At 35.0% G+C, this 23,766-nt stretch overlaps 2 protein-coding genes across 6 annotated transcripts; both read right to left on the reverse strand.

Moving 5' to 3' along the window:
• Positions 1-1,342: 1,342 nt before the first annotated feature.
• On the reverse strand, positions 1,343-17,502 carry LOC121243645 (putative wall-associated receptor kinase-like 16). 5 transcript variants are annotated; one of them, XM_041141765.1, is made up of 5 exons: positions 6,921-7,059; positions 6,206-6,304; positions 4,703-5,778; positions 4,129-4,305; positions 1,343-2,852 (listed from the first exon to the last, which is right to left on the reverse strand). In XM_041141765.1, the coding sequence occupies exons 3-5, from the start codon at positions 5,709-5,711 to the stop codon at positions 1,648-1,650; spliced, it is 2,391 nt and encodes a 796-aa protein (XP_040997699.1). In that variant the 5' UTR covers positions 5,712-5,778; positions 6,206-6,304; positions 6,921-7,059; the 3' UTR covers positions 1,343-1,647. The 5 variants fall into 5 exon arrangements, with proteins under 5 accessions (XP_040997699.1, XP_040997698.1, XP_040997700.1 ...); XM_041141764.1 differs by lacking the exons at positions 6,206-6,304; positions 6,921-7,059 and adding an exon at positions 17,402-17,502 and having other exon boundaries at positions 4,703-5,757; XM_041141766.1 differs by lacking the exon at positions 6,206-6,304 and having other exon boundaries at positions 4,703-5,757; positions 6,921-7,064.
• A 1,774-nt stretch (positions 17,503-19,276) lies between these two features.
• Positions 19,277-23,293, reverse strand: LOC121243648 (wall-associated receptor kinase 2-like). The gene is made up of 3 exons (XM_041141772.1): positions 22,052-23,293; positions 21,693-21,872; positions 19,277-21,162 (listed from the first exon to the last, which is right to left on the reverse strand). Exons 1-3 carry the CDS (start codon positions 22,956-22,958, stop codon positions 19,943-19,945), a joined length of 2,307 nt encoding a protein of 768 aa, XP_040997706.1. The 5' UTR covers positions 22,959-23,293; the 3' UTR covers positions 19,277-19,942.
• Between the last annotated feature and the right edge of the window lie 473 nt (positions 23,294-23,766).

Below are 23,766 nucleotides of genomic sequence, written 5' to 3' on the forward strand. Positions count from 1 at the left end.
GTGTTGGTCCGACATCGGCAGCAGTGAACTCCTCTCTCTCTCTCTCTGTCTCTCTCGGCTTCTCCCACCTCTCGTAGACCTCTCTCTGTCCCACTTCCGCTGATCCTCCCAGTTAGGGCTTCTAACGCCACCGTTTGCCACCTCGACATGCACACACCGCCGAGGAACCCCACATCTAGCTCACTTCTGTAACCCGCTCAGACCCGCCATCGTCAATGCCTCTTTATCGCCACCAATCTCTCTCTCTCTCTCTCTCTGTGTTCCAGTGGAGGGCGTCAAGCTCTCGGCAATGACAACGACGGAAGAAGGGTAAAGCAGACCGTTCGAAGAGTAGAGAGAGAGACCAAGAAATAATGAAGGAGGGTTAGAGGGTCAATTTGGTCATTTTATATCATCAGTTTGATCTGGAATCTTGTATGAACCAGTGTTATTTTCATGGAGGTTTCGGCAGCTTGTCTAGAATCACCCCGTCACTTTAGCTTTTGAAATACAATTATAGTTACCCATTCATCTGCATCTCAAATCTACAATTCCTTCTTTATTCTCATAATTGCAACTAAGTTCCTAAAAACTAAGTTATGAAATAATTATAATTTAAGGGGAAATTCTAATACCACTTAGGATAAGGATGATGATAAATAGTATATAGAATCTCACGTTATTTAGAAGGAAAAAGTTCTTACTCATGATAATGATGTGGGCTTGAGCTGCTGCTACCACTTTCGCCGCCATCATCGCAAAGATTATCAGCATTCCAGTCAATGGGCCGGGATTAATTGCAAAAGCTTGGAGACTAGTCCATGGCGAGAACTTAGATTTTTTGAAGACGATAATTAATGTTCTCTTCTACTTTGTCTTCACAGATGACACAACCCATGGACACAATTCTTTATAATTTCGTTTTTAATCATATATATTTTTGGAAAATAATCATAATTCTACATCTCAATTGAAAAAAAAAAAAAAAACTTTCCATTTAAAATAGAGTTGTAAAATAATTATATAAATAATTCGTGTCATTATTATTACAAGCCATTAATTGGTAGCTGCAGATGAAAAGAGTACGATCTTATGGGTTGTTCGTGATGAGTTGTCATTAACATTAAACTGATAGAAATTAAAAAGTTGACCGATCGAGACCCATCAATTTCTAGCTACGTCGTTCTCCTATTGTGAGCGTGAGAGGAAGAGCAGTAATGGCTCTCACGAGTCTACATTCAATGGTATTACTCATGCATGCCCCCATCACCCATCTTGGGGCTGTTAGGAAATATGTTTTTTTAAAACGAAGATTAATGGAAAAAAAGAACATGATGAAAGAATAAATTCTTTTGTCACCAAACACTAATATTTAAGTTACATTAATTAATCTACCCATACTTCACAAATAAAAACTTAGAACACACATGATGAAAGGAGTACCCAGCTCAAAGCGCACACCTAATTGAGCAATATACTAGACTTGCTCACTCGTACGTACAAAAGCTCCCAATAATACAAATTAGCAAACCATGACAGAAAACTTTTAACATACAAAAAGATCTATATTGAGAAAACATGAACACTGCATGCAAAGAGTCCGAAATCTACCATCATCCGTTGACTTGGAGGAAGATGCTGGCTGATTGTGGCTCAAGGACTAATGGATTATCTGCCATCATCCGTTGGTTTTAGTGCTTGATTTCCCATGCTATCAATGGTACTTGTGGAAGAATAGCCAACGCCAACATCAATGCTTAAAGAGTGTGTGGATGGATGAAGAAAATACTCACTCTCTTCTGTGTTGAGATTAGCTTCTTTTCTTGCCTTCTTTTCCTGAACTCTCAGTCCATCCAGCTCCACCGCCACCTCCTTCATACTAGGCCTATCATCTCCTTTGACACTTAGGCATCTTTTTGCAACATTAGCAACTTTCTTTAGTTCTTCGATATAACTTCCATTGTGAATGTTGTCATCAAGAACTTCTACTAAGCGATCATCTTTTACCATAGAAACAAAGTATGTTGCCAAATTTCTCTCACTTTCAGGCCTATCCAAAGAAATCACTTTCTTACCAGTCAGTAACTCTGCTAATACAACACCAAAACTATAGACATCACTTTTTTCTGTTAGATGACTAGTATGAAAGTATTCAGGATCCAAGTATCCTAATGTTCCTTGCACCAAAGTAGTTAATTGTGTTTGATCAAGAGGAACGAGTCTTGAAGCTCCAAAATCTGATACTTTTGCTGTGTGGTTTTCATCCAAAAGTATATTTGCAGTTTTTACATCTCGGTGTATAATTGGCATAGAAGCTTCAAAATGTAAGTATGCAAGGGCCCCTGCACTTTCTGTTGCTATTTTAAGACGATTGTCCCATGAGAGTAAGGAAGATCGGCTTTTATCATGAAGATGATCAGAAAGTGTTCCATTTGTGATGAATTCATAGACTAGCATGGGCACTTCTGTTTCCAAACAACAACCTAATAGTTTAACAACATTTCTATGGTTGATTTGAGTAAGCACAATTACCTCATTTATGAATTGTTCAATCTGACTTTGATCTCCAATTTTTGACTTTTTAATCGCAACCACTCTATTATCCGACAATATTCCTTTATAAACCACACCATAGCCTCCTTGGCCGAGGACTCTGCTCTTGTTGTAATTGTCGGTTGCCTTCTCAAGTTCTTCAGTGCTGAAGACTTTTGCTGTCTCCGTGGATCCTGTTTGATTTGGAAGCCTTTGCTGTAACATCATGCCACCATTTTGTTGGAACCACTTCTCTTTGAGTTTAATGAGCTTTCTTTTCTGCAGTACCCAATATACCAAAGAACTTCCCAAAAGGAGCACTAGGAGGCCACTGCTAATACCTGTACATATTAAAACATGCATTTTGACCATTTCGATAATTTCAAATTTCTTGTTTTATCAATCCAATTGTATGTATGTCTTATTTTGTCACCAGATAAAAGTACTTCTAGAAGCTTGAGAACCACATATGTAACAATATCTTAAGATAAGTCAATTACCAAGAATTGAATTACAACCTAGCCACTGGTTGGGAAACAAAAAAGGGAATAGAATTAATTATCAGTTAGCTGCTGCTTCCTATTGCTGCATGTTGTTCCTATACCGTGTGTCGTATCTTTCATTGATGCCGTGCTGAGACTCATGATCTTGTACTCCTAGAGACTCATGACGCGGTTCATTCTTAGGATGAGTACTCTAGCTAGCATATGTATTTTTTTTTTTATTTTTTTCGGGGTCAAAGAATATTTATTTGTCGATCTATAAAAGAAACGAAGGGAAAAATGTGTTATCTATTAATATTCGGCTCTTGATTGATTTGGCTAACAAAAGGAAAAATTCCTTGAGTACTAACATTTATTTGGCCAATAATTTTTATTTTTATTGTTTTTAAAGAAGAGGGATAGTGTCCTAATTTAATTGGTTGCCTTCATGAGTACTTCCAAGTTCCAATGAAGGAATACTATATACAAATTAAAGGATTGATTTGGCCAAGGTATATTCATAAAGAGTATGATCTTAATCCTTACGAGGTTATATATACTATTGTAAATTTGGTGTTTAACATACTATTTATTACAAAAAATAAAATATCAATACTATTTTATCTAAGTTGATGTAGCAGTTTTCTACATGATCAACAGTGTATTTGATGTGTGACTAAATTAAGAAGCTTATATATAAATTTAGAGTAATGCTAGATACAATCATGGGTTGAGAATGCGCCGCCCACTCCTTTTGAAAAAAAGTAGATCAATCCACTATTAAAAAATTAATTTGTTTTATTCAGATCTTATATTTATTCAATTTTTTCAAAAAGAATACGTGACCCAATATTATTCCTATATTTAAATCAGCATCCGAGAGGACAATTTACCTATATACCACATTGACTTTTGGACGAGTTATACTTCTTACTCGAATGTGTTCTCGAATTCCCACTTTTTTCAACCAAATGATTACTGGGAAAACAAGTAGTGATGAGGTTGGAAAGCCAAATCCTTAAATTTATGTAATTTCAAAATTAGAAGTTCAGCAAAAAATGAACAAAAAAGAGTTTAAACATTAAATATATAGCATGCGCTATATTATATTTAATTAATTCTAATACATACGTACCGAGTGCAATGGCAATAATTCTAGATTGGCTTTCTCTAGGTCTGCAACCTATTCCGGGTGGCATCCTCCCATCTCCTTCGTACCCATGTTGACAAGTACATGTGTAATTTCCATCAGTGTTGTTGCATGTTGCATTACCAGCGCAAGGTTTCTCAAGCGAAATGCACTCGTTGATATCTGAAACACAGCGATGCAGACAGCCACAAACGTCACAAGATCAATGACATTATATATATAGAAATAATAAAGATAAATATATATTTATATGTATATAATATGAGAAGTGATTTATGTTGTCTTAGGCGGTGTAAGTCAATCTCGCGTATTCCAATTTTAAAAGAAATTGATAATTTTGAAACTCATGAAAAAAATTGATTTTTAATCGTTGGCCTAACTCTTTACAAAAAAAAAAAAAAAAAAAAAAAAATATGTGAGTCTTGCATATTTTAAAATTGTATCTAGTATTACTATATATTATATATATATATATATATATATATATATATTCAAATTACTATCTGTATACTAAATTGATGAGCCAAATTAAGGAGAAAATAAGGCTTGGCTAGATTACCTTGGCAACTGTCGGGTCCAACAGGGAGGTATGGGTTCCCTTGATAACCATCGGAGCAATTGCAACGATACCCAGGGCCGTTGCTGGAATCGTAACAATAACTATTGTTTGCCTTACATGCGTAGCTATCCATATTTTTCTCAGCATCTTTACATGTCTCATTCCCAACTGCCCAATCAAGCACCAGGGGTACAGTCTTTCTATCCAGTAAATCTGAGAAATCCAAAGATGAAAAGTTGTATGCTTTTTCGTCCACTATAAAGCCGAAAGCACATTCACCGATGTCAAGAGTTGTCGTGTTGTACTCGCTCAAGCTCCGAACACTTAGATCAAATTCGGTCGCTCCTTTTGGAATAGAAGTCTGACAACAGCCAATACCAGAGCATGACCCGTTAACCACATCGCTGACATTGGAGTTACAGAGTGATAAGCATCCAGTAGTGAAGCCCTTTTGTTCCACAGAGCCTTGAATAAACGAATAAACGCCACAACCCACGGCAGTGATCTTGTTCCTCTTATTTGAGATGCGAAAATTTGACAGCTTGAACAAGGCAGAGTTGCCACTGTAGTTGACACTTATGCTAATAGGCTCCCCGCCATCGATGCATCTTGAGTAAGTTCCCTTTGTTTGAGAGCATGGTATAGCCTGTTTGGTTCTACTTGGCACTGTCGGTTTTCCTTCGCCGCTTTGCTTGAGGACTTTACAAAGACTGGCTACGGGGTTTGAGACTCGCAGTTCCCCATCCAATACTGATATGTCCTCGACAAACATATCAGGGCCCAGAGATGGTTTTGGCCCATGTATTATTGTGTTGTTACAAGTGATGAGAAATGTTGAGTCAAGGTAACAACCCTCGCTTGTTCCAAATGGGTAGGGGATTTTAACACTTCCACATCTACGGTCACATCCTGAATTGGGTGTAGATGCTACTGACGCTACTAAAATCATCAACACGATCAGTTCCCCAAGTACTAGCAGAGGTTGCAAAAGCTTTCCATTGAAGGCCATGGTTTTCCTTCAATTCGTGTGCTTTCTTAAAAATTAATAACTTGTGCTGCTGGCAGTGTCGAATAATTAGAAAAAAATACAGGCCGTATGGAGTCGAGCCAAAAAAAAAAAAAAAAAAAACAGAGAAGCGTAAAAGATAAAACAACCAACAATCTTGCTCGTTTAAGAAGAATGATACAATGAAAAACAGGCACAGTCGTAGCTGCAGACTAACTACATAAACATTCAAATATCCTAGGCCAGACTTGTGGTACATCAAACACACAGAACGGAACCTGGCAAAGATTACAAGGGACAGTACTGTTCTAAATAGATGATATTTAAAAAACTTTAGATTATCTGTCTCCTTGACGGATTATTTTTCTGAGCACTAAAAGAGATAATTAATTGCATGAGAAAATAACTCTCCGTATATATATAGCTGCAGGTCTATGATCCTCACCTCTCGAATTTTCACAACCTCGAATTTTCAAAACACTTAAAACTACTTCAACCTGGTCAGCATATTACTCTGTCTAGGAACTTCATGACATACGGCTTTAACTAGCATCGATTCACGAGGTCTCTACTCTTTTCATCCGTATTGTGATCTCCTTTTGTCAACTCGATCTCTTGTTTTTGTGAGATTAGATGAAAATGTTGAAAAAAGTTTAAACTTTTAAAGTGTAGTGTTTGAGTAATGTTTGAAAATAAAATTATGAAAAGTTTTGATAGCTTTGAGAATTCTCATGTTTGCACATGGAAACACGTACACGTTGAAACGCAAATAACTTTGACCCCATGAGTGATCTGCAAAAGCTAGCAAACTTAAAACCAAGAAAGCAGATGGTCCATTAACGCAAAATAAAACCGGACTGAGTACATAAACATGCACATGATATCAAAAACATTTTCAGGAAAAAAAAGCAGCTCAATTTGTAGAAGTTAAGAGAGAAATAATGAAAAACAGGCAGTCGTATATCATAGGACTTACGATATTCTATACACCAAACAGGCAAACACAGAGAACGAGACCTGGCAAAGATTACAAGGGACAGTGTTCTAAATAGATATTTTAAACTTTAGATTATAAAAATGTCTGATCCTTCATTTTCAGGAAAGTAAAACGAATTCTTTTTCACACGAGCACTAAAAGAGAATTAATTGCATGAGAAGATCATAACTGATCTCCATATATATGTATATGTATGGCAGGTCTATGATCCTCACCTCTCTCGCACTCTTGAGCACCTAGCTAGCCACTTTGGAATATTTTCAGCCACTTCCTTCAGCTGCCACGCTTTCTCTTTACCTTTGCTCTACGTCCTTCAAGAACTTTAAACAACCTATTATACATTTATAAACAAGACAGACTTGTGTCCTCCAGCCAATTTACTTTTTTTTTTTTTTTAATTTCCCCTTAGTGGCCGTAGGGCCGACCAGTACTACTCCAAAGCTATCAGTATCATATTTACTTCTGATCTACTTATGGTGGAGGAAAACTCTATACATCTGCGGATTAATTAATTTACATGTCATTTATAAAGAAAACAAGGTAAAAGTAATTACATCTCAATTGTTTTATATTTACATATCAAAGTATTAAAACTAAAACAATTTACACTTTAATTATAAAAATCTGACAAATTGTGCTCATTCAATTGCGCGATATTTACATTGTAAGTTTCGATACAATGTATCACTTTTAATAATTTAGAGTACAACGTGTAAAATCACTAGAAGCACCATGCCTGTTGGAGGCGACAGGAGAACAAAAAAGAGGTTTAGAAAAGTTGGAAGGATTTGGAAAGATAGAAAGAATTTGAGCGAGCCATTTGGAAAGAGGAAAAAAGAAAAAGCAGAAAATAGAAACACATGAGAAAACGTAAAGTATTTTGACCCCACAGGTCTGCAAAAGCTAGCAAAATAAGCTAAAATAGAAAAAACTAATGGTCCAACAAAATATGATCTCTTATTTGAAAGAAAAGTATGAACGACGAAAACAATACTTTTAACTTTAGATAAGCGAAAGATTTTTCAATTCCATCGTTGTGGATTACTACAAAGTAGCTATCTTTGCAAGTTATCAAGGAAAAAGTGTAAAACTTTTGGTACTATTTAAAATGTACAAAACAAATATTTCCCGAAGTGAAAAGAGAGAAAAGAAAACACAAATAATTTTGATCCCACAGGTGATCTGCAAACGTAGCAAAAGAAAAAACAAAAATTCAAGCAATTGATCAGACAAAAGATATTTATCCAAAGCTAAAGTAGTAAAAAAAATGAAGGCCATCATGTTAATTTATGACTGACAAAGCAAATTAAAAATTCCCACATACAACAATAATTTAAGAGCTCAATCACGGAATTACTCGTAAAACAAGTCTTTCTTTTGTTTCCTAAGAAGTAAGAAGCCTCCCACTAGCACTTTTATGGTTTTTAAGAGTTCAAGTACAAGTGGGCCCAAAGATACATGTAATCACTGGTCCAACTGGGAAAAAAATGATAAAATCTCTAGCTGTCAATTGGCCTCCTTTGGTCTGGGAGATGAGACTCATCTCATGTAATTTTTTAAAATTTTTACTCAAAATATAATAAATAATTAAATTTTTTTAAATTTAAAAATAAAAATTATATTAAAAAAATTATATTTTAATAATATTTTATTCAATTTTTAAATTTTATCTTATATTATCTTATATTATCTGTATAACCAAACGGAACATCCTATCTCATCTTATCAACTTTCAAATTCAATCTCTCTTCCTACCCATGTCATTGTTGGACTAACAATTTAATTGACGAAGGGTGTCTATTAAAATTAAATTATTCAAACGAAAAATGAATATGAGTATTCAGAATTATTACGTTAAAGGCAATGGTATTTGGAGATATTGTGGTGGCAACCGTTCAACGTACGATATTAATAATGTTAGATACAGTCATGAGTAGTGCAAGCGTCACGTACTCATTTTGAAAAAAATTAAATGCTGGGTTTACAATTAAAAATATTTTTTATGTGAGTCCCATAATTACTTATTTTTTTCAAAAAGAGTGCGCGGTGCTTGCATAATCCATGAAAGTATTTAGTATTACTCAAATTATTATATACCCAATGGCACCTCTTGTGGTACGCTTAGAGTCATAATTAAAGGCTTGTTTGGAAAAAGTTTTTATTGTGATATTCTGTATTTTAGTGTTTTTAAATTAAAGGAATATTTTAATTAATTTAAATATTGGTTATCTTGTTTTAAGTTTATCAAATATCTCCTTGGTTTATTTTTATGATTTTTAAGTTGTGAAATTTATCAAATTTCTCTTTCCCTCACTTTTTCTTTTTCTCATTTTTCTTTCTCCTCTCCTCTTTTTCCTTATTTTCCTTTTTCTCCTTTCCACTGCATCTTTCCCCTCCCGCGCGTGCGAAGCTCCCCTCCCTCATCCCCGTCCGTTTCTTCTTCCAATTAGTGCGCCGCCATGCACCGTCCGTGGCCTCCACCGCCCCTCACATTTTCTTCCCCTCCAGCCGGCGACCATCGCCTAAATTTTCAGCTACTCCTTTGCCGCCATTAGCCTCCACGTACGGCTTCAAGCCTCTGCCATCTTTCGTTCCAGTGCCGCCGTCACGCTACCATTGGCAACCATCTTTTCACCACACCACCATCGATCATTCATCTACCTAAGCCACCCAACCTTAGCTCCAATTCGCCACCGTTAAAGCTCCTCTAGCACATTTTTTGATTTGGGTGTTTTGGCTTTCAACTGCCATCCACGGCCAACCACCACCACCACCAGTAGCTTCACTAACACCCCGAAGCTCTTCCCTAGCCATCCCAGGTCTTAGTTTGTTCCCGTTCAAAAGTTAGATTTTTGAGACCCACGGCCCTTGTCCATTTTGCACTGTTGCATTGCTATGCCGCCACTTCTAGCATCTTCGTGATCCTTCGAAAATTCTATTATAGCACTGTAAGTATATTTTCAAAGAACTTTTGAGATTTAAATGTATTTTTGCTCTAACTCATATTTATTGTGAACTGGTTTTGTTGTGCCGGACTCAGTCCGAGGAGTAAGGGGGTCAGTTGGATTGGAGGATGGAGTTGTTTGTGTGATTGGTTTATTCTGAGATTTGTTAGTTGTGAACACTTGTGTTGTGTCATTTATCATTGCATAATTGCATGCATGCATGTTCATGTTTGTAAATGAAAATTGAGCTTTCGCATAATTGCATGCATGTTGATCAGACGTAAGATGATGATCAGATATATATAGCTGTCCTTGTTGGATTAACAATATTAATTAAGGAAGGGTGTCTACTAAAAATAAAAAATTATTAATTCAAGCGAGAAACGAATGAATATCATGAGTCTATATATATTCAAAAGTACGTAAAAGTAAACAGTCTTTGGATCCTTCTTGTTGGCCAAGTCGACGTTGTTGTAAAATCAAACCTCCATTCTGTTGATAATTTTTCGTTTCTTCAGTGCAAAGTACAGCTAGCCAAGTGCTAAACACAAGCATATATAGAAATAAAGCCGACTCCAGCACCTGCATTTAAAAGGCTGATCGATCAAAGCGCCATGCACTAATCATTTTAACCACGCCACTCGGAACAATTAAAAGGTATAAAATAATTACAAACTTATTGCTGTGTTAATTATGCCAAAGAAGTTTAAGGAACAAAAACGACCAAAGCGAAGGTCTGTTTCAAAAGAAATGTTTATATTAAAAGATTTAGATCATGTTTATGTTTTTACTTGAAAAACTATATATAACTAGAACTTTATTTTCAAAATATCTTAGTCATAAAGCTTTTAACTGTCTACAATGGTCATTGAAGTGGGCGTAATTAAGTACTCTAACCACGAATATATGTTAGTCATTCATTCCGGAAAAATGAGTGATGTCCAGCTGGAATATTAAGGAAAACATTAGGCATTCATGCATGCATGTGACATCCACGTATATTAATTATATCAAAACTAGTTACAATATATAAGCTTTCCATGATGAGTATATTTATTTTAAAGTAATGGGTCTCATAATATTTTTCAGGTGAAATCTCAATTCCAACCGTTCAGAAAAGTTTAAAGGACTTGGGAAGATGATCAGAAAGATATATAGAAAGAAGTAGAAATTTGAAGGAAACCATCCATGTGGAAAAAGGAAAAAAGAAAAAAACGCAAAACGCAAATTATCACAAATACTTACTCATTCGAAAGAAAAGTAGGATGAACGAAAGCAATGTTTTTAACTTTAGATAAGGAAAAAATTCCCTAGTAGTCCCATCATTGTTGGCTAAAAATTATTACTAGGTATAATATTCCATGCAGGGAATACCAAAAAGGTGGAATATTAACCAATTTAAGCAATTAATTTGCACTAAATTGAGAAACTTAATGAGAGCATCCACTCTATATCATCCTCACGTACATCTCTCTAATCTTGAGCATCTATTTAATTATAATGTTAGCCACTTAGATCCTCAGCTGTCTCGCCGGTCTTCATTCCCTAGCTCTACGTACGTCTCACATGCATGCAAGAACTTCAAACAATCCGTTCTCGGCCTTTAATTTAGATTAATAAAATACACCATAATTATAAAGTTTTTCTTTTCTTTCTCTCATTCACTGTAACAGAAAGATCATTTTATAGCAATTATATTTTTTAGATTTATAACAGATTATTAATGTTTTGATTTTTTAAAGTTATATATAATGGATCCCACGTCTATAAGTAGTCATGTGCTAGTACACCAGCTTATCATGTATAGCAAAACCCTCCTTTTAAGGTGAAGAGAGGCAATACATTTATACTCCAATTAATTGTGGAATGTTTTATCTTTTATGTATCAAATTATCAAAACTAAAAAAATATAGGTACCCTTTAATTATCAAAAAATATAGGCACATCGATACTCATATCAAATTTCAACCGTTGAGATTAATACAAAAAATGTAAGTTGTACAATATGACGTACGGTCAAATGATCATAGCAAGATATTTACATCCTAAGTTTGTTTGTTTGTTTGTTTTGTTTGTTTGTTTTTTTTAATGGTTTCAAATACAATGTATCAGTATTAATAAATTAGAGTAAAAAGTATAAAACTTCCAGTATATTTAAAATATGCGAAACAAATATTTCTGGTGTGGAAAAAAAAAAAAAAACGAAAACAGGGAAAAGGAATCACGTACAGGTGGAATAAATTAACGCACGCAAATAAGTTTGATCGATCCCATGCATAGGTCTACGTACAAGAGTACGTAGCAAAACAAACAAACAAAAAGTCCAGCAAATGATCAGACAAAATTAAATATCTTATCCAAAGATAAAAGTGGCCAAAAAAATGAATACCATTATGTTAAGAGCTCAATCATGGAATGACTTGTAACAGAAGTCTTTCTTTTCTTTTAGAAGTCTCCCACTAGCACTTTTATGGTTTTTAAGAGTTCAAGTAGGCCTAAAAATACATGTAATCACAGATCCAATGGAAATAAAAAATAAAAAATTAATAAAATCTCGATCAATTACTAAGAGTCTCTCTTCCTGCCCCATGCTGAGTAGGATGCATGAAGAGATAGTTCATGTCGTGTAAAAGATGATGCCTTGCGGCCCAAAGGCAAAAGTAGGAACAACGGAAATCATGTTTGTAATTTTGAAAAAGCAAAAGATTTCCCGGCCCCAACATGAAGATCTGAGATTAAAAAATTGCACTAAAGTGGGAAATTGCAGAGAGGAAGACCATGACTTCCTCCACGTGTAGTACGTAGGTCTATGATCCTACCTAACCATTCCCTCATGAGCACCACTACTTTCGAATGAATAATCATTAGATAGTTGGTAACAGAATACGATTGAAATTAATACTTCCTTGATTGTTAAATAATTTCAAAATACGGACTAGCAGATGTTATTTGATTGAAAATTTAAATATCTAAATAATAGAATAATTCAATTTGCAGGAAATTAATTTTAAAATTTGAATTTTACATATCAAATTATATCTTGGGAATGAGAGCCATTGGTACTCCAGATCTTATTATTTTCAAATAATTTATTCTCATTTGAATTAAAGGAAATAAATATATATGTAACTAGATTTCTCTCCGCTTGGACTTTATATCCCTTTGTTTTTTATTTTTTAACCCCTTTTTAATGACGTATGATTGGAATCGAAATATCATCAACCCATGCAATTTTTCTCCGATCTCTAGGGATACAATGGTCGTGGCAGGCAGTACCATTATCAATGATCAAATTTTGTCACAAATAACGAATTGCAATGGTCGCATGCACTTTATATAAAGCGTAACTTTTATCTTGCCTAATTATCATGCAAGCACAAGCTCGTATATTAATGACTCGTATATTAATGCTCTATTGGAATATAAAATAACAATTAAAAAAGAAATTACGTACTTACCTACATTACAACACAATTTATCTTTTGTGACAGAGGAAACCGTCACAAGAAATTACCAAAACATCACTAAAGATATTTGGTGACGATTTGAAACCGTCACCTAATGTGCGTCATAGAAAACAATTGGTGGTGGTTGGAGGTGTTCCGTTTGGTTTAACATTCGAATGTTCCCTTTTTTGTGACGGTTGAGATCTGTCACAGAAAGTAACATTTGGATGTCCAATTGAACATTCGAACGGTAACCCGACCAATTGGCGTTCGAATTACAGAAGTTGACTATACTATACTATATATAGAGTACAGTATATATATATAATATATTATAATATAGTATGCTATATGCTATAGTATATATTATATTATATAATATATATTATATTATATAATATATATTATATTATATAATATATATTATATTATATAATATATATTAATAATATAATATATTATAGTCAATATTTTGAAAAATCAATCGATAAACGTTTGAACGTACTAAGAATTACGTTCGAACGTTTCCTGTATGTAAGCCCAAAACAGAACGGTGAAACGTCATTTTTACCATTTTGTACTCATTCCCGTTTGCACGCAGACACTCCTCCATTGCCGCCGACATCAAATCCCGTCACAACCGTCACTAAAAGGTAGGCATCCATCTTTTAACCTCTAACATGTATTTTATTTGAGATTTGGGGTCGATTTTGTTTAAAACGGCCCAAATGGTAGCCAGATTTTCAATTCCATTTTTCGATCACCACGGGTTGCCATTGGACAAATAATTACCGTAGAAAACTTTCTTGAAGTGTATATTTCATATCTACGGTAGCATTTCGACATTTAGAACCTTGTAATTTGATTTTCGAGATTTCAAGAATGGCTGAGTCAGCCATTCTGTGTCGTAACGTTTGAACGTTTCACTAAGACGTTCGAACATACGAAGTTTTAATTACATAGTCGTTATGTCTTCTACATTCGAACGTATATTGCGAACGTAAAGGATACACGTCCGAACATTTTATCTGAACGTTCAACCATTTGTTTTACTATGTTCAAATGTTAATGCAGAGCAGCTTAAAATTAACATAAAAAATGCATCAATGTAAATAATTTTTTTTCCTTTTCTATTTTCAGGATATGGCTTATCATTTGCATACTAGGGAAACGAGAGAGGGAAGGAGCCACTCAGGACACTGCTCATATCGGGGCTCGCATTGTTATGCATGGTGGAGTGAGAGGTCCTAATCAATGAGTTCGACAAACTCAAATTGGAGCAGACGAACCTCAGATATGTCTTCGTCAGTAGAGACTGGAGAAATATCTGCATATTGAGGGGGAATGTATACAATTCAATGGTTCAGGAGTTCTATAAGGGGATGTGTGGCATGCCTCAAGACGCATCCTCTCACACCATGACTATACGAGATGTTTCCATTGAGATTTCACCAGATGTCATCGCCGAGCACCTCGAGATTCGTCGAGGAGTTGAGACATTGACTACGGTTGACTCTCTAGGCATGGTTCGCACATCTACATCTGCACACGCTACACCCCGTGAGGATGTAGACACTTCTACATCATCTACTTGCCCATTTGAGCTAGCATTAGCCAAAGATGTAGACCGGTTAGAGGTCAAGGATACTAGTCTCAGTGCTCGAGATAATGACCGAGACGAGGATTTCTACATCCTCATCGGGAGAGACCACATGCAGATTGAGAGGAAGAACGCCTTCAACCAAAACCATCTGCTACCTTTCTTCTGCATGTTGTATCTTATTGTTGCAACAAACGTGGATCTTGTGGCACATAAAACCACATTTAGTCGGCTTCGGGCACAGCTTTTGATACAAGTGGCATATGGAGATCCCATAGATTTTTCACTGCACATTTTTGAGATGATCCATTACTAGGCGAGCATCGTCTCTACTGACAATCTCCCATACGGTGTCCTGATCAGCCGGTTATTACTTGCTCGGAGAGTGTCAACCCAGCCGGAGGAGCGGGTCAAAGATCAGATGAGCCCCCTCGACATGACCACGCATAGACGTAGTATTGGACAGGCAAGGGGACGTCAGCGTGCAGAGGACCTAGTTCCTCCAACGTAGCCTAAACTAGGTGTAGGGAGTAGTAGGCAGCAGCCGAAGAGTACATCTGCGGGAGATACGCTGGCTACTTGGGTTGATGCAGTGATCTCATAGTTGACTGTGCATATCGATCGTAAGATCGATCGATCGATCGCTCGAGGTTGTAGAGGTGTCTGTCGCTGAGATAGCTCATCGTGTAGGTATCCTCAACGATAAGGTTGATATCTTCACTGAGGAGTTATGGGGTACGAATTTCGCGAAAAACGCTATCATCTGAGTGTTGTTTACAAAATTCTATCATATTTTGTATTTTACTTTTAATATATGTAAGGAAAAATATTATTTAATATTTCTATGGTTTTTTTTAATTTCAATTCTCAATCTTTTTTAATATTATATTTTTCAACTTTAATACTAAATCAATGCACTTCAAATATATATAAACATAAATATATATTTATATATATAAATATATATTTATATTTTACAAATTGTGTATATATAAATATATACAAGTCAAATTCTTAGACTTGTTCACAAATTTTGCACTATAAAAACTACATAATTTTTAAATTAGAGTCAGATTTAATTTAAATTTACAATTAACGTTCAAACATTAATTACTAACGTTCGAACGTTGGGGCAAAACATTTCACGTTCGAGTTAACGTTCGAACGTTGGTGCCAAAACATTTCACATTCACACGTAAGTAGCCGAACGTAAATTTCTCATGCTTTGACACATAAAAAATATGATCTGTCTTTAATGACAGTTTCCAAAAATAGTCACAGAAAAGACTTTTCAGTGATGGTTTGGGGACTGTCACAATTTCCCAACCGTCCCTAAAACAATTGTGTTGTAGTTCTAATTAGATCCCACTTCTGTGCAAAACCAAAATAAAAAAAAGAAAAAAAAAATTCATTAAAGAAGTCCAAAGTATAAACTGATCGGAATAAATAATACATTAAAGCAACACTTCTGTGCAAAAAGCGGGAAAAAGTTAATTAATTACCTACAAATACATTTCTTATCTGAAGACAAAAGTTGGTAAGAATGATTCCACAACCAATAATTGAAGCAAGAGAAGGACTATACAAAAGAAGTCTTCCACGAGCAAGCTGGACCGCAGATGAGATGAGATAAAAATTAAAAGTTGAATAAAATATTGTTAGAATATAATTTTTTAATATAATTTTTATTTTAGAATTTGAAAAAGTTGAATTGTTTATTATGTTTTGTATGGAAATTTGAGAAAGTTATAATAATTAGATGAGATGAGATGAGATAGTTTCATTATGTGTAACCAAACCAGACCTTACAGTTACTCACTACAAGAAATAAAACTTTTTCCGACACCATATTTTGTCGCTAATACTATCGAAGATCGCCGGAAATACCTATTCTTGTTGATTTTTCAGTCACCACATGTCTGTTGGTTTTTTTTTTTTTGGCGTAAAATCAACGAACCACAAAAAATCGCCGCAATAGTATGTTATTTCCGGCAATTAAGTTAGTTGCAAGTTGCAAATAGTTAAAACTTTGCCAGAAATGTGTATTCCATTATCATTGGAAGTCGTTGAGAAAATTTTTTGTGGCGAAAAGTTTATAGCAATCACTGCAAATAATATTTGCTAACGAATATATGTTTCAACGCTAAAAGCTTATGGGAACCATAAAGACATTTTGTGACCAATATTATTCGCCGCAATTAGATATTTCCATCGATCACGAAATCATCGCAAATATTTACTGCCTTTTCCATCGAAAATTTTCAAAAAAATTAATGCAAAATAAAACCGGACTGAGTACATAAACATGCACATGATGTCAAAAATATTTTCAGGAAAAACAAGCAGCTCGAGTTGTAGAAGAGAGAAACAATGAAAAACAGGCAGTCGCATATCATAGGACTTATGATATATACACCAAACAGGAAAACACAGAGAACGAGACCTGGCAAAGATTACAAGGGACAATGTTCTAAATAGATATTTTAAACTTTAGATTATATGTGATCTGATCCTTCATTCTCAGGAAACTAAAACGAATTCTTTTTCACACGAGCACTAAAGAGAATTAATTGCATGAGAAGATCATAACTCTCCATATATATATATATATATGTATGTATGTATATATGTATGCTTGTATGTATGTATGTATGTTATGTATGTTATGTATGTATGTATGTATATAGCAGGTCTATGATCCTCACCTCTTTCGCATTCTTGAGCTCCTAGCTAGCCTCTTTAGAATATTATCAGCCACTTCCTTCAGCTGCCACGCTTTCTCTTTATCTTTCGCTCTACGTCCTTCAAGAAAATTAAACAACCTATTATCCATTTATAAACAAGGCAGACTTTGTCCTCTAGCAAATTTACATTTTTTTTTTAATTTCCCCTTAGTGGCAGTAGGGCCGACCACTACTATACTCCAAAGCTATCAATATCATATTTACTTCTGATCTACTTATGGTGGAGGAAAACTCTATACATCTGAAAATTAATTAATTTACATGTCATTTATAAAGAAAACAAGGTAAAAGTTACATCTCAAATGTTTTATATTTACATATCAAAGTATTAATACTAAAACAATTTACACTTTAATTATAAAAAACTGACAAATTGTGCTCATTCAACTTCTACCATTATGATTAATGAAAAAAAAAAGGTGGGTCGTTGTACAATCAGATGATCTTCACAAAATATTTACATTGTAAGTTTCGATACAATGTATCACTTTTAATAATTTAGAGTACAACGTGTAAAATCACTAGAAGCACCAGCACCAGCTGCTAAACAATGCATGTTGGAGACGACAGGAGAACAGAAAGGAGGTTTAGAAAAGTTGGAAGGATTTGGAAAGATCATAAAGATAGAAAGAAGAAGGAATTTGAGCGCGCGAAACCATCCGGAAACAATCCGTGCATTGCTTCCTTGATCTTATTGGCCCTTGATCTTGTAATTGGTTCATCTGAAACTTGCAAAAGATCTTTAAGAGTAAGTCCACCTTGATTCCTATTAAAAAAAGAAAAAGCAGAAAATGGAAACACAAAAAACGTAAATAATTTTGACCCCACAGGTCTGCGAAAGCTAGCAAAATAAGTTAAAAAAAAGAAAATAAATGATCCAACAAAATATGATCTCTTATTCAAAAGAAAAGTTCGATGAAAGCAATACTTTTAACTTTGGATAAGCAAAAAATTCCCCAGTCCCATCATTGCGAACCACTGCAAAGTAGCTATCCATGCAAGTTATCAAGGAAAAAGTGTAAAACTTCTGGTACTATTTAAAATATACAAAACAATTATTTCAAGAAGTGAAGAGAAAAAACAAAAACAAAAAATTTATCCCACAAGTGATCTGCAAACGTAGCAAAAGAAAAAACAAAAATTCAAGCAATTGATCAGACAAAAGATATTTCATAAAAAGCTAAAGTAGTAAAAAAAACAAAAAAAATAAAAATAAAAATGAAGGCCATCATGTTAATTTATGACTGACAAGGAAAATTAAAGATTCCCACATAGAACAATAATTTAAGAGCTCAGCCATGGAATGAGTCGTAAAAGAAGTCTTTTATTTTATTTTTTTCCTAGTAGTAAGAAGTCTCCCAGTAGCACTTTCATGGTTTTTAAGAGTTCAAGTAGGCCCAAAAAGTACATGTAATCACTGGTCCAACTGGGAAAAAAAATGATAAAATCTCTGTCAATTGGCCTCCACTGGTTTGGGAGATGATAATGCATTAATGGAACAAGTCAATCCCGACCCCTTTTTTTTTTTATTTGTTGTTGTTGTTGCAAATTGTCACTTGTTGCAAAGAAGTTTTACGGTTACAAATGATACGTAGTAGTGTATATATTATATATTGATGATGAATATTTATGATTAGAAGGTATTCCAATTGTAATGTAGGGTTACAACATTGCGCTTTAAGCTGTTGAAAAAATTTGTTTTTAATGATGACTCAGCTAGCTAGCTATTATATGTCCACTCACCTAGTTGGTTCGTCACTAAAGACTTTATTGCATTTTCCTACTAATTAAGCTAGTCCTGTAGATTGATTTAGATTTGTTCTTTTACATGAGTGCTAAAATCTCTTTATATCTCATCCGAGTACCAATAATACTGGATTTAGCTAAAAGCTTTAAATTGTGAGGAGGAAAAAGGCTAATAATTATTCATTTCACTAATTACATACAAAAGCAATTTCAATAGTACTGCACATCTCGCATAGAACACGTTACAATATTGCAATCACTCAAAAGAGATCGAATATTACATATATACATGTGACAGCTCTTCAACCATGTAAATGAACATGATATATAAAGCTACGATCACATTCTTTCAATCTTAAAACATCATGCATACAAGGAGACCAAATTTCCGTTCATTAAGCGGAAAACCCAAAAGATCAGGAACCTCAGGAAAGTTATTGGTCAAGATTGGGAGGTGAGAGAGACAAGAAAAGATGGTGATCAAGCTAGAAAGCATGTGAAGATCAATATATATATATATATCTATATATATATATATAGAGAGAGAGAGAGAGAGAGAGAGATCTAAGGGGTGGGAAGAGATCGAAATGGTTGGTTGAGAGGAGAAAGAGAGAGTAAGAAAGCACTTTTAGGTGGTGAGGGGCAAGTAAACAATTGGAGAAAATGGGTGTACGTGGATGTCTAGGGATGGGTGGTGACGATGAATGTCTATGAGAGATAGGCTATGCTAGTTAGCCTTCGATGAGGATGAACAAATTATCTAGCATCATTATCTGTTGGTTTCAGTATTTGATTTTTCATGCTATCATCTGCAACAATGGTACTCATAGAAGAGCTGCCGACGTCAACATCAATTCCCAAAGAATGTGTAGGTGCATAGGGCAAATGCTTAGTGATCTGTTGTGTATTGGGATCAACCTTTTTCAACGAGTGTTTTTCCGAAAGTCTTAATCTCTCAAGCTCCTTTGTTACTTCCTTCATGCTAGGCCTATCCTCCCCTCTTACCTTTAAGCACTTTTTTGCTATATTAGCAACTTCCTTTATTTCCTCAATATTACCTTCTGTAAGAATGCATTCATCAATAATTTGAAGTAGGCGATCCTCTTTCATTGCAATAACAAAATGCATTGCTAGATTTCTTTCAGCTTCAGGCCTATCCATGGAAAGTGCCCTTTCACTTGTCAGTAGCTCTGCAATAACAACACCAAAACTATAGACATCACTTTTTTCAGTTAGTTGGCTGGTATGGAAGTATTCTGGGTCCAAGTATCCCAAAGTTCCCTGCACCACGGTTGTTAATCGTGTGTGGTCAAGAGGAACCAGTCTGGAAGCTCCAAAGTCAGACACTTTTGCTGTGTGGTTATCATCCAGAAGTATATTTGTAGTTTTCACATCTCTATGTATAATAGACATAGAAGTCTCAAAATGTATGTATGCTAGGGCTCCTGCGGTTTCCGATGCTACCTTCAAACGTTTTTCCCATGAGAGCGAGGATGATAGGTTCTTATCATGAATATGGTCAAAAAGTGTTCCATTCGTGATGAACTCGTATACTAGTAAGGGTACTTCAGTCTCAAGACAACAACCTAATAACTTAACCACATTCTTATGATTAATTTTAGTAAGCACAACCACCTCATTTATAAATTGCTCAATCTGGCTTTGATCAACAACATTGGACTTCTTAATGGCCACCACTTTGTCATCTGATAAAACTCCTTTATAAACAGTTCCAAATCCTCCTTGGCCAAGGACTCTACTTTTATCATAGTTGTTAGTGGCCTTTCCAAGCTCTTTTGCACTAAAGATTTTGGCTGACTCAATAGATTCTTTGTGATTCAAGAGTTGTCGTTGTAAGATTAAGCCACCATTTTGTTGGAAGAACTTCTCTTTCAGTTTTATGAGCTTTCTTCTTTGCATTACCCAATATACCCACGAAGTTCCCACAAGCAGGATCAAGAGGCTTATGCTGATACCTGCAAATGTTCAAGCAATCATTTTAACCGTATAGATTGTATTTCAATTTCTCCTTCTGTCACTTATAACATCATGTTTGTTGACACAATCGCTTCAACAAAGCTGAGATTTCAATATGTATTATATAAAGATGACCTACAAGGAGTTGAGTTTGAGTTTTAACTTCGCTAGTGATCATTAAAAGGAAGAAAGATTGAAAGCCTAGCACGCTGTATAAGCTGTAGTGGATTTCAACTGCATTTCATACTACAGGTAAGGTTACAAATTATATGGAATAGAAAGAGTGAACTAAGTTTTGAATTCATTACTTACACATCTTAAAACTTTAATTTTTAACTTAAAAGACTCTTGCATTAATCGAAATGGTTAATTTTAGACCAAATTATAATTATTGCATGGAAAGTGAGTGAGGTTGGGAATTAAACCAAATCCATCATACAAGTAGTTTGTAAATTAACAAGAAAAAAGAAAATAAAAGAGACGAGTACTACTGTAATACTAGTACCATTCTTATATATATTATGCATACCTAAGGCAATATTAATGATGATCTTGGATTGACCAGGTTTTTTATTGCAACCTGTACCAGGCGGCATCCTCCCATCGCCTTTATATCCCTCGAGACAAGTACATATGTAGCTCCCGTTAGTGTTGATACATGTTGCATTAGCATTGCAGGGATTCGGATGATCTTTGCACTCATTAATATCTGAAATACATGAGTACCACAGCTAGCCCGTCATCATAGAAATACAGCCTTAACAGTTTGCTCATTTAACAAGTACTACAACATGAATTGATTAATTTGCTAATCCAAAATGAGCTGAAATTACAAAAAAGAAAAGGCTTATAAAGTAAAACGAATGAACACCATTAATAATTAGTTACCTTGGCAACTACCATCTTCTCCATCAAGAATGTATGGGTTCCCTTGATAACCTTCGGGGCACTTGCAAAGATACCCAAGAGCGTTGGGTTCCGAACAATTACTATTCGCTGCTTTGCATAAATAGCTTGACGGATTTTTCTGAGCATCTTCGCACGTCGTATTTCCAATTGCCCAATCAAGCACCAGGGGTACAGTTTCCCTGTTCGTTAAATTTTCAAAATCTAAGGTGGAAAAGTTGTATGCCTGTGTTTCCCCTATAAAACCTAAACCACATGATTGCCCCGAGATTCTGCTGGATCCATTAGTGTAAATGCTCTGAACGGTCAAATTATATTTCGTTGCGTTTTCTGGGATAGCCGAATGGCAACAGCCAAGGCCGGAGCAAGAGCCGTTAACCAAACCGGTCCTTTTGCCACAAAATGATGTGCATCCAGACATGAACGTATAATGTTGTCCCTTCCAGCCACTTATGTAGGCGAAAAAGTTACAACCGACGGCAAAGATACTGTTCTTCTCATGTGAGATTCTAAACTTCGACAAGTTGAGCAAGGCAGAGATGCGGCGGAGACTAGGCTGATTATCATACACTGGCCACCATTCGCAACTACGGAATACCAAGTTTGAGACTCGAAGTTCACCGTCATCAGGAGAGATGTTGAGGACTTCTATATTATCAACGCCCAGAAATGGTTTTGGGGGCTGTAAAGAGTAGTCACATTTGATGAGAAAAGATGGATTCAGGCAGCACTCCTTGCTTGTACCAAATGGGTAGATGATATTAACAGATCCGCATGTGCGGTTGCAGCTCGGATCATTGGGTTGAGGCGCTGCTAAAACTAGCTGGACCCAAATAATTAGATGTAGCAGCACTACTAGTTGTTCCAAAAGCTTTCCATGCAAAGCCATGGCTGACCTTTTTTTTGTCTAATCTGTGCTTCCGAAATAACTTATCTTTCTTTACTCCTCCCTCTTATAAAACAAGATAACATAGAAAGACTCCAAGTCTGGCCCGATGAACAATTAATCGGCAAGGACCTAAGGTAGATAATAAGAAGCATTAAAAATATAAATCAATAAAATTATTTTAAGGTAGGTAGGACGATTTGGAAAACGCTACTGATCTTACCGAGGATGGCCACCGACATTTTTGACGGATTTATTATTATTTTTTACTTAATGTTTAAGGAAATTTTTTTTAGTGAATTTGTAAATTTTTTCTTTTTTTTTTAAATATTTAAGGGGTTAGAAAAATTATTAAAAAAATACACAATAAATTATAACGATACCCAAGGCCGAGGATGGTCAGGAGGATTTGTTGTATATATATAGACTAAAACTTTAATAAATTAACTCTCCTATTATCCTATGTACAGTCTCCATTTGAGAACTGCAATATAAGTTTAGGTAATTTTATCTTTAAAATTTTTTAAAATTATAAAAATATCTCTCATAAAATGATATTTTTTTCTTATTTATTAAAGGGCCTACACATTCAGTCTTGACTTGGGGACTGAGAACAGAATTTCTCTCTTAAATTATCAAATTAACTTCCTAATTTAAAAAATATTTTCAAAAGAAACATTTATAAACTATATACGTACATTTATTCATGCACGTTCCAAAAGTAGCTAGCTCATGTAAACATCTCTTTTGCGCAACCATGCACGAACAAGGCGCAACAACCAAATTTAACATATTTAAACTTTCTCATAAT

Source organism: Juglans microcarpa x Juglans regia, chromosome 8D (genome assembly GCF_004785595.1).
Source record: "Juglans microcarpa x Juglans regia isolate MS1-56 chromosome 8D, Jm3101_v1.0, whole genome shotgun sequence".
Lineage (NCBI taxonomy): Eukaryota > Viridiplantae > Streptophyta > Magnoliopsida > Fagales > Juglandaceae > Juglans > Juglans microcarpa x Juglans regia.

What these genes read in the sequence shown, in the direction of transcription:
- LOC121243645 (XM_041141764.1), bottom strand. Translation starts at nt 5,711, where the DNA reads ATGGCCTTCAATGGAAAGCTTTTGCAACCTCTGCTAGTACTTGGGGAA. An exon ending in TGGACCCGACAGTTGCCAAG is followed by an intron (nt 4,306 to 4,702) that starts GTAATCTAGCCA and finishes GCTGTGTTTCAG; the next exon opens with ATATCAACGAGTGCATTTCG. An exon ending in AATTATTGCCATTGCACTCG is followed by an intron (nt 2,853 to 4,128) that starts GTACGTATGTAT and finishes TAATATGTACAG; the next exon opens with GTATTAGCAGTGGCCTCCTA.
- LOC121243648 (XM_041141772.1), bottom strand. Translation starts at nt 22,958, where the DNA reads ATGGCTTTGCATGGAAAGCTTTTGGAACAACTAGTAGTGCTGCTACAT. An exon ending in AGAAGATGGTAGTTGCCAAG is followed by an intron (nt 21,873 to 22,051) that starts GTAACTAATTAT and finishes CATGTATTTCAG; the next exon opens with ATATTAATGAGTGCAAAGAT. An exon ending in CATCATTAATATTGCCTTAG is followed by an intron (nt 21,163 to 21,692) that starts GTATGCATAATA and finishes GAACATTTGCAG; the next exon opens with GTATCAGCATAAGCCTCTTG.